This window comes from Rhincodon typus, chromosome 4, assembly GCF_021869965.1.
Source record: "Rhincodon typus isolate 14 chromosome 4, sRhiTyp1.1, whole genome shotgun sequence".
Taxonomy (NCBI): domain Eukaryota; kingdom Metazoa; phylum Chordata; class Chondrichthyes; order Orectolobiformes; family Rhincodontidae; genus Rhincodon; species Rhincodon typus.
Window position 1 is genome coordinate 89,761,103 of NC_063335.1, and position 11,626 is coordinate 89,772,728.

At 41.3% G+C, this 11,626-nt stretch overlaps 1 protein-coding gene across 2 annotated transcripts in view; it reads right to left on the minus strand.

The window, feature by feature from the left end:
• Positions 1-10,163, minus strand: part of nbeal2 (neurobeachin-like 2) — a 202,607-nt gene extending 192,444 nt beyond the window's left edge. For both annotated transcript variants that reach the window (XM_048595708.1, XM_020515436.2), the window contains exon 1: positions 9,634-10,163. In XM_048595708.1, the coding sequence (XP_048451665.1) occupies positions 9,634-9,684 (51 nt within the window). In that variant the 5' untranslated portion in view covers positions 9,685-10,163. The remainder of the gene's footprint in view (positions 1-9,633) is intronic.
• Between the last annotated feature and the right edge of the window lie 1,463 nt (positions 10,164-11,626).

An 11,626-nucleotide genomic window follows, 5' to 3' on the forward strand; every position in this document is an offset into this window, starting at 1 on the left:
GTCATTCTGGACTTGAAACATTAACTCTGTTTCTGTCTCCACAGATGTTGTCAGTCCTGCTGAGTTTCTCCATCATTTAGTTTTTACCCCCACTTCCGGGTCATCTCACCAGCCTCCCTCACAGTCACACCATCCTATTCCTGACCATTGACTAAATCAGGAGACCTAATCCTCAGGAGGTTTGATTATCTCCTGGTAAAATGAATCCAGGTAACTCTCTGCCTCCCTGATATGTCACAGAGTCTGTAATTGAGCCTCCAGCTCATAAACTCTGAGCTGAAAACGTCTGAATTCAAACATTCACTGCAGCCACGTTTATAACCGTAGCTCAGCAACATGTTGTAACTAACAAACACTCTTCAATTAACACATATAACATAATACTATATTTACTTCTCAAACCAATGAGGTTAAAAGTTAATAGTTAGTTAGAATCTGTATTGATAAAGTCCCTTATCATGCTTCGCATAAAAGTCCCCCAGCATTTTACATTCACTTGAACTTCACTGAAGGACAATCACGGGTGTTCTGTACACAAACGCAAAAGAACAATTCTATGATGTCATCAAAGCATTTCTCAAGAGATGAAACATCCCAGCCAATTCATGGGAGGCCCTGGCTTCTGACCGATCAAAATGGAGATTTATTTGGGAAGATAGCCAACACTGAAAGATTTGGGCAGAAGTACATAGAAGTGAAGTCAAGACATCGGAGAATGTACATAGATGTTGAAAGACCTCATCTGCCATGCCCTTCAAGCATCAACTACACTGAATATGGCAAATTCTGTAGATTGTGCGCTGAATTTATCAACCATTTCAAAACCTGAGTGGAAGCAAGTCATCCTTGATCCCCAGGGACCACCTGAGAAGTACATGTGGTATGCAATTAGCTGTCCAATTAGCACACAAGATTTTACAAGCAACAATGCTGTCATTGATCTTTGTTGAGGGAGGAAAGTTTATCTGAAATCTCAGAACTTTCATTTCAAGAATCAAGGAAATAGTACAGAGGGAGGCTCTCCAGGATTGTTATCATGTTGTGTCCATATAAACACAGTCAAATGGGCTCTAGTTTTAATGTCTCATTTGCAGAACCTCTGCCAGAACAGTATTCTCTCAGTGTTGCACTGGGCATTGTGACTTGGATTTTGTGTCCTTGTCTTAGAACGTGAGACTGAAACATGCTTTTTCTCTTTGAAAGAAGAGAATGCTACCAAATAAGTTGAACTGATGCAAATGAGGGTGCTAGTGAATCTTAAATAAAGGGTTTCTATCCCTGATATTAAAACTTGCCTTTCTGCATTTGAACATTTCTCAAATGAGATCCTCCAATCACTGAAATCACTATTTTTTTTTCAAAGTTCTAAATTCAGAAAACAAAAACAATCTGTTTTCGACTCGTAGCATGAGATCATAACCATTTTAGAGCTGCACTCACATTTCAGCAGACATTTTGTCCGAAGACTATATTTTTCTTTTCCTTTTCATCTCTTTAGATGGGCTGACTGTTCCTGAAATACAATTTCACTAACTCCAGCTCCCCTCTGACACTTTGTATTTTCAGGGATACACACAGACATGGAGTGATGGCTGGCTATTCAATAATAGAATTGAATTTATAGAATTTATAGAATTGAGGAGGATATCTGTTCCACTAGGCTTGTGTCAGTACTAATTCTTTATCTGCAACTATCTATTCCAATCCCATTACTGTACCTTCTGTACTGTATCTTCTTCCTTTTCAGATACTCATCCAATTCCATTTCATGTACTGTTACAGTCTCTGCCTCTATAATCAACGGTGTCAAAATCCATAGGCTAATGATCCTCTTGGAGTAAAAATAGTATATTTTACCCCTTTTATTAGGCCAATGATAACTCTGAAGATCCATTCACTAGTCATTGGAAACTACTACAATATTTATACTTAAAGGCTATCAAATTTATGAAAAACATTGTCAGGCACCACAGCAAATCATGGTCTTGCCCATACTCAATAATGAAACATACACCTGTAAGCATCATCTAGTATTAATCAGGAGTTGATTTTCCCACTCCTCTCACATCCCTCCCCACTGCTGATAAGTAAAAGGGGAACTGAGGCCAACTGCAATGCTGTTGCCAACCTGTCAACTAACCTCTGAAGTCTGAACTTTGGTTCATTTCCTGTTGGCTCTTACTTTTATGTCAAATTTCCTATTGTAAATTGCCATGGTAATGTTCCCCGTTCTGTCTTCTGTCCATGTAATTACAGGTTCTAGCCACTAGGCTGTTCTGTGGAGCAAGTAACAAACTGTTCCCAATTTGTGTACGCTTTTGTTTGAAATAAGACTTACATTTATCAACCAGAAAACTTAAAAGGATACCAATCTTAAAATGTATAAGATTCAGGCAGAAACAATAGTGGAATCCCTGCAGTAACAGAAGTGTGGAAGTGTTATTAGATTCAACAGAAATCAATGAATCTAAATTTATATTTTAGAAAGTCAATTTGAGGTTTAAAGTTGATGAAGACTGTAGTTGAAGGAAATCACAGCCTATCTTATGCGATGCATATCACTCTTCTTTCTTACCAAGTTCCACATGCTGACTGTGCACTAGAACACCAGCCCCAAACTCATCGGGGTAGATTTTAACTGCATGACAACACCAGACAAAACAGCAGCACATTTTACAGCTCTCTTGATTTTTATTTCTGCTATGGCCAATTTTACACTACGGTCAAAGATTTAGACCTTGCTCTTCAAGCCAGCTAGAGTTTTGTAACACTTCCGAGAACAGCATCTGCACTTCCATGAATGGGTTACTGCTCATATCCTTCTTCCTTTCTCCACAGATTGCTTATCTTTCCATCACTGCATCTCTGCTCTGTGGCTTTTTCTTCCCAGAATGATTTACAAATCAGCTATGGCTCGGTTTTAGCACACTGGGTTCAGTGCGAAAAGCCTGTTGGTTCAAATTCCACAAAGAATCGAATGCAAACTTCAGGCTGATAGCTCAGTGTAGTACAGGCAGGAATTCAGGGAGGTGCGGCCTTTCTGGTGAGATGCTAAACCGAGACCCGGAAAGGATTCCACAAGACAACCTGAAGAACACTGTAGTTCTTCCAATGTTGTTTATCCCTCAAACAACAGCTCCAAAGCAGCTCATTTGGTTATGAAGTCAGTGTGGTTTATATGACCAGACACAGTTTCTCATCCCTGGAATCATTCTCATTAATCTATTTTGCATTCTCTCCAATGCATTCACATCGTTCCCAAAGTATATGGCATCCTGAACGGGACATAATAATCCAACTGAAGCCAAATTAGTGTCTTATATATGTTCATCTTAGCTTCTGTATTCTTGTACTCTATGTCCCTTTAATAATGTCTAGGATACTGTACACTTTATGAAACTCTCAAATGAATCTTTATGAATGTCTCAACCTCTCCTGCTACCTTCAATGAATTATGCACGTATGTACCCAGATCACTCTGTTCCGACACCTCTTTAAAGTTGTACGCTTAGTCTACATTGGTCAGAAGAACATGAAAAGGCAATCAAATTGAATCACCTCACGTTTCAAATTGTTATGATGCAGGAAAATATTGTAAATTACTACACCTAAAAATTCATTGTTGGTTGTGAAGCTTAAGAAATAATAAGGAAACGAAAGGCACCAAGTCATGTCTTTCCCTTTTGAAAGATATCCCCTGAATATATCTGCTTGACCTTTCTATAACCCTCCTCATTTCTTTCTGTTTTTATTTCCACTTTTATTTTTTGTTGAAACACAGAGCTGATGCTACCAGAACTGACTTGCACATGTCACTGATCACAACACAGAGCACCAACATCAGCAGATACATGTTTTGTTTTCGAACGCAAGCTTATTTCCATGACAAGTTTGCATGTGTTTCTTTTTCCCTATCTTGGCCACCAGTTTCCTCTGACCTGATTCTTGACAAGGTACAGTTCTCTGAACGTTGACCAATCTCTAGTGACTGTACAAAGTAGCTGTTTTTTGTAAGTGGATCGGGAGGGAGAATGGGGGGGGGGGGGGGGGGAGGTTATTCAATTGTTAGTTAGTAACATACCCATCCCCAATCCCATCTTTCACCAGTGTCCTTCCAACAGTGATTGCTTGACAATGATTAGGAATGACTATGGCATTAAACCAACAACCGAGAGATTGTGCGTTCAAATTCCAAAGCACATTGAGAAAGTGAATTCAAAAAAAATCTGTTAATTTGGAGGGTGGGTAGTGGAAAAATCATGAACGTTATTGGATTATCAAAAATCTAAATTTGTCCACTAAAGCACTTCACGGAAAGCATCTACCTGCAGGTTTGCTCTACAAGATTCCGGCTTGTTGTTGACTCTTAATAGTCTCTGAAGTGACCACATTCGCAGGTCAAAATGAGACAGGCAAAACATATGATTCCTACATCCAGCAACCAAACTTTTAAACACCCTGACAGTTTCCTTGATCATGAGTGGACGTGGGTGTACTTGTTCGTGAGTCACTAACAGCTCATACACACATGCAGCAAGCAATTAGGAAGGCAAACTGTATGTTGGCTTTCATTGCAAGGTGTTTTGAGTACAGGACTAAAGATGTCTTGCTGCAATTGTACAGAGTCTCAGCGAGACTGCTCCTGGAGTACTGTGTATAATCTTATTTAAGGGAGGCTTTAGAGGGTGTGCAATGGAGGTTACTTAAATTGGAATGGAGGGATTGTTTTATGTGGAGAGATCTGCAACACTGGGCCTGTATTTTCTCGAGGTTGATAATAATAAGAGACAATATTATTGTCAAAGAGGGAAGGCAACAAAGCTTCACCAGACTTGTTCCAGAGCTGGGAGGACTGTCCAATTTTGAGACAGTGAGAAAACTGGGCTTATATGGTCTAATGTTTTGAAGAATGAAAGGTGACCTCATTGAAACCTACAAAACATTTAAAAGGATAGATAGGCTAACGCAGGCAAGTTATTTCCCCTGGTTGGTGAGTCTAGATCCAGACGCACAGTTTTAAAAAAGAGGGGATGCCATTTTTGACTGACATGAGAAATATTTTTACTCAGAGGGTGGTGAATTTTTTAAATTTCCTGCGTCAGAAGGCTGTGGAAGCTCAGCCTTTGGGTATACCAAAGGTAGAAGTTGATGATTTTTTTGATTATCAATGGTGTCAAAGGATACAGGTATAATATGGATAAAAGACCTTGAAATGTTGCTTAAATAGCAGAGCAGGGTCAAAGTGCTACTGCTGTTCCTTTAGTTCTTCGCTCAGCATGCTGAAACTATGAATTCTCTTTGCCAGAAGGCGAAGGAAGCACAATCGTCAAGCATGTTCAATATAGAAACTGATAGTGTTCTGGATGCTAATGACATCAAAAGGATATGGAGATAGTGTAGGAACATGTTGTTGAATTAGATGATATGCTATAATCCAACTGAATGGTGGAGCAGGCTCAACAGGATGAATGACAATAAAATCATAAGATATAGGAGCACAATTAGGCCATTCAGCCCATCGAGTCTGCTCCACCAGCTGATCATAATTCTATGTTCCAATTTCCAACTTTTGAAACTCTTGGTTTCTTCAGTAAATCGTAACATCTCAACCCGTTCCTCAAACTCCACAAGCTCCCATTCTACCAATAACCTTGCTGAGATCTGTTTATTTTCCAGAACTCAAACTTACAATGTTGTGGTACATATAGCTTAAAAGGTACTCCATTTACTTCTTAGAATCAGGGAGTTCAACCACTTGTACCAGTGAAGTCTGCAAGGGTTTCTCTTACACAGTTTGGATAGGGATAGAATAGAATATTGTCTTGTCACTGTTTGTGTTGTGTTACTGACAAGAAGTTAATGCCCAGACTGATCCATCTTGTTCAGATTTCACACTGCTCTATGTGTTGCAACCTAAACTCCACTCAGTGATCTCCCACCAGCTACTTGCAAGAGAATGTTCCAGCTTCTCCAGTGGTATTTGTTGTCATCTCCTTGGTCTTTAAGATACAAGTTTAATTCAACTCATCCATGGTGACTATAATTTCCAGTGAGGTACCAATCATATTGAACTTCCTAACTTATGTTCAGTTTGGTTAGTTGATATTAACCAGTGCGGTCATTGGAAAATTATAATTGGTCTCTGTACCCTTAGCATGGGCGATGAAATTCAGTCTGTGTCTCCATGAACATTAGGTGAAGGTAGGATGAGCTATGGCACCTTCCATAGAAGAGGAGCCTTGTGACATTCAACCACCAGGATCACACATGAAAAAAATGGGTATAGAACAAGGAGTTAACTGGAACACATGGAGTGTATTTCAGCAAAATTAGTGCTTTGGGAAAGAACAAAGGAAAGTTAGAGACGGCTAGTTATGTTTCAAGTTCTAAAAACAATTTATTGAGCTATTACATAGATCTGTGTTTAAGCCTGAAGCTTACACCATAGATAATTAACAGATCTAATAAAAGTATAATGTTCCTGAACTATACTCTCTGTTCTTCAGATGCCAACCAGTAAAGATCCAACAGAAGTGTTAGTACATGAACTGCAGTAAAGCAAGCAACGCCACAGTTGAAGGTAGCACATACACCACCCTCACTAATAATTGCTAGGACTACACAAAAGGACACACAAGCAGCCCACATTGATTCATGCATTGAATGGGATGCTCTTTCACTTTAAAAGGAAATGCACACATAACTGGAGAAGAGCCTGACAAAATTAGGAAGTGTTAGACTGGAGGGTGGCAACCTTCAGGTGAAGCATGAAACCAAGGTCTTGTCTGCCTTCTTGGGTCCATGTAAAACTTTGTATGGCAATTTCAAGATGTTTCGGGGATGTCAGCTATTCCGTTCAATATTCACTCCTTAAATCAATAATTAGACAAAATGTTCTTAATTTCATTGCTGTTTGCAATACCCTGCTGTGTACAAATTCCCAGCCAATACAACATTTCCTACATTAAAACAGCAACTGTTCTTCAAATTTATTTCACCGATTGCAAAGAGGTTTACTGAGGTTCTGAAAGATGTTACTTAAATACAAGTCATTCTTCTTATTGCAACACTATTTGGTTTCCAGTTTCCTTACAAAGTACATGAGAATCTGTGTTTGCTTTAAGTCACATGAGTTTGCTAAGCACAATACTTGTAAGCACATGCTCCACTTGGCCTCTCCTCAGAAATGCTCTGATCTGCTCATTGTTTACCATTTACTTAATTTTCACAGCAGCTGAGTGCAAAAATCTAGAAAGCTTCATTTAACTATTTCACCAATGCATTCGCTTTAAATACACTATGACCACACAGCAGTAAGAACTAGGCTTATGCCTATGCGGTCCCTCGCTCTGCAATACCGTACTCTCAGTTTATAATCTTATTGCTAATGGGTGGAGTGACACCAAATGGAGTTTATTTAGCACTTTCTGACATCAACAGAATTGGTTTTGGTCATGGCTTCTCATGGCATTGCTGCTAATCAGAGCCTGAAGTCGGAGCAAGGAGAAGGAATGCTTAAGGTGTTATGCAATAATTGAGTTGTTGAGCCACTGGAGGTTGGGAATACAGCCAGTGGAACAAGAAATGTCCATGTACAAGCAGAGCCACTTCTGTCAGGCAACTAGTTACAGATCCTGGTGCTGCTGAAATGTCACAAAGATATTCATTACTTGCATAGATTGCCATTTCATCTTCCCACATCAAACAGAATGCTGAATTATCATCATGTTAGTGGACCTCCAGTAAGTGGCAGTCCTATGATAAGAACTCTACCAGCTCTCCAGCCCCCACCCCAAATATCTTGAAATGAACATCTCAAATTTATTTTGGGTTGGACTCTGACACCGCGCAGGGATTAACATCTCCCATCTTACACTTAAATCCAAACCTCGAATTGAAAACAATTGTACATTTCACTAATATATTTGGTTATCTCCAGAAGCACCTGAACGAGTCCTGAAATGCTCTGAGGAAACACAGCCAACGGTGTCTTCATTTGTGTGTATAATTAATCTCTAGAAATCATAGAATACTGTCAAAGCTGTCAGTGCACGCAATTTCTTTCTCCAAATCTGGTCACTGAGCTGGAATTCGTCAAAGATTCTTGATTCCAGGAAGTAGAAAACTATATACCACAGTTCCCACACCTAATTTTTTGCAAGTGCAGACTCATCTGAGCTGCAGGTGATGCCTTTCACCAGCTGATTATAACAACTGTCTGGTACATCAGTGAAGACTGCAGAATAATCACTAGGGTTAGGTAGCAAGTGTCCTTTCAGAACAAGAACAGAAATTGCTAGTGAAACTCAGCAGATCTGGCAGCATCTGTTGGAAGAAAGCAGAGTCAACATTTCGAATCGGGTGACAACAAGTCCGTGCCTGCAGCGGGGGGGGCGATGTATGGAGAAAAGCTTTGAGGTCATACTGGGACTTATGGGCAGACCTTCACCATACCACAGTCTCACCCAAATCTCACGAGGGAGATGTGGAGCCGCGAGCAAGATAAATAGCAGCGAGAGGCAATAAATCCCTCGATTACTAAAAAAATTCACGTTTGAGGTGTGATTTCCGTAAAGAGTTTGGGTTTTGCAAGTTGCTTCCACGCAGACATATACAGCCAGCTCCAGTTGAAGAGGTGGCTCCGCCTGCGGACCCAGTAGAGTTACCGTACCCCAGCTCCTGGAGCAAAAGTCGATACGGACCAATCAGACAAACTCTCCTTTAGGGACGGTCAATTCTAACACAATGTACACACTGTTATATGTACGTACAAACCGTCATATGTGTTAACTAATACGCAGGTAAATAAATAATCAATTCAACAAAAATAAACGCACCTTCAGGAAATGATAAATCAAAAATACAGCTCATTTTCTCCAAGTACAAGGGATGCAATTTGGAAATAGCTGCCAAATTTGCAAAAAGATTACCATGTTATTGAAACGGAACCAGTTATAACTCCGAAGGTGAGCAATCCCAAATATATTGCAACTGGGCACCTCACTCAGACACAAACAGAAGTATCGAGAACTTTTTTCTTGTTTGCTACCTCATTCCCACAACATCAAGATGAAACCATTTTAGCACTTGCAATGAAAATCGGTCAGCAATATACACCCTACCACTTTCTCGATTTAAATGAACACCACTCCAACTTATTTTCAAACAACATTTTTTTTAAACCCAAAGAAAATGAACAACTGAACTGTCCACAAATAAACCGCAACGTGCCTCAGAGACATTGCAATTGTTGGCTGCAACAAGTCCTGGATTGCCTTTATAAACGGGTTAATTCAACATCACCGTCAGACATAGCAGCCTGGCTTATCCATAAACATTTTACAAATCAACACAAAGACTGGCACCTTTCAACTATCCTGCAAATTATATTTCCTCAAATGAGGAATCGCGATAACTTTTTTTTACGTGAAATAAAAAGTGGAATTAAAAGATTATTCTCAAAGGCAACACGCGAGAAATTGCTTTGCAGTCACGGTGCACTGACAACAGGTTTCTACTTTTGCTTTCCTTTGCAAGCGAAGCTAATCAGTGAGAGTGATGCCGGGGGGGGGGGGGGGGACAGCATGTTGAAGCTGGCGGCCCTGGCCCCGCGTTTCCAGGTGTGGGACTCACCTTGGCGAAGTACAACATCCAGAGCTCGTACAGCCGCTCCTTCGAAGCCATTCTTCGGCCACCGGGAGCCGCGCTTTCTTCCTTTTTCTTCTTTTTTTTAAAAAAAAATGTATTATTTCCTCTTTATCCTCTCACACGCGCAGCTTTTTCTTGCAACTCTTCATCCCGACTTTTCCACTTCTCCCCACCGATGTTGTGAAGAAAAAAAAACCCGTAAAATTATTCCCTCGTTGCCAATCAGAATGGTCGCACGGGGAATACAGCATCAGCGAAGATCCTCTCTCCTCATTTATTTATCCCGAAAGCTGGGGTTTCTCAGCTTTATATTTAAAAATTCTTTGGTTAAGTTGCTCCGAGTGGATTTCTGTTTATCTCTCTCCTTGTTTTCACACAATGGGCGCTTCCGCCATCTCGGTTCCGGGGTTTCTTCTTTTTTCTCTCATTTATGTTGTTGCTCCTGTTGTGTCTGGTGTTTTTTTTTTGGCTGAATCTGTTTGCGCTTCTCCTTGGAGGCGCGCGCACGCGATGGAGGGCCGCCCCCTTTCGCCGGAGCGCGCTTCCACTCAGGCCCTTCTGCTGGAAGCGGGTGTGTTGGGGGGGAAAAGAGCGAAGACAGTTCCAAAGGTTCACGCGCGTGCTTCCGGCAACCGGGTCAGGTGACAGGGCGCGTGCGGCCAGGTGACAGGGCGGGAGGGCGCGCGCCACCGAGGGAGAGGGCTCGCGCGCGAGAGGGGAGCGCGCCACCAGGTGAACGGGATCGCGCGCGTCCAGGTGAGAGGGAGCGCGCGCAGTCAGGTGCAAGAAAGCGCGCGCGGCTAGGTGAGGGGGAGTGCGCGGCCCCTTTGCGCTGGCAAGGCCAACCCTTCCCCCCAGTCTATTTCAACCTTATAATTACCTTATTTTTGTCCTGTGCAACAGTCAGATTTCAGTCATTCTTTGTATGCTCATCACTCTGAGACATCTGATGAGCTACTTTATAAATGTTACCACTTAGCATTAATCTAAATTATTGATCTAATTCTAATGCTTTATTTTTTTTTAAACAGGTACTGTCACTTCTTAGAAACCTCCAGGGGATTAGATGATTCTGGAAAGAAAAACTTCAGACCAAAGAGATTGGACCAAGGGGGAGAGCACAGTGGATCAAGGGAACATCTGTAGACCATTCAGCTCCTCTATCCTCAATCTGTAACTCCATGCTCATTGCAGTGTGAAATGAAATACCGTCCATCTCAGTCTTGAAAACTTCAATTAACTTCAATCATCTACAGCCTTGTGGAAGGATGCACAACATTTCTCACATATTTGACATGAGAAAAGTGCTTCCTGATTTCACTTTTATATGGGAGCATGGGACTAAAAGAAAAAAACTTTTTCACTACCAGACCATAAGACCATAGGTATAAGAGCAAAATTAGGCAGTTTGGCCCATCAAATCTGCTTTGTCATTCGACCATGACTGATATGCTTTTTATCCCTAATCTCCTGCTTTCTCCCCATAACCTTTGATCTCCTTACTGAGCAAGAACCTATCCATTTCAGTCTTAAATACACTCAATGAGTTTGCCTCCACAGCCTTCTGTGGCAATGAGTTCCACAGATTCTTCGCTGGCTGAAGAAATTCCTCCTCATCTCGGTTCTAAAGAGTCATGCCTTTACTCTCAGGCTGTGCCCTCGGGTCCTAATCTCTCTTACTGGTGGAAACATCTTCTGCACATCCACTCCATCCAGGCCTCTCACTATTCTGTAAGCTTCAATGAGATTCCACCCCCCCACCCCTCATCTTTCAGAACTCCATCAAGTACAGACCTAGAGTTCTGAAGTGCTCCTCATATGACAAAACTTTGTCCTCAGGATTATTCTGAGAAGCTCCCTCTGGACCCTGTCCAAGGCCAACACATCCTTCCTGAGATACAGGGCCTAAATGCAGTCTGACTAGAGCCTTATATAGCTTTAACAGTTCATCCCTTTCTCTTGGAATCTAGCCCTCCCG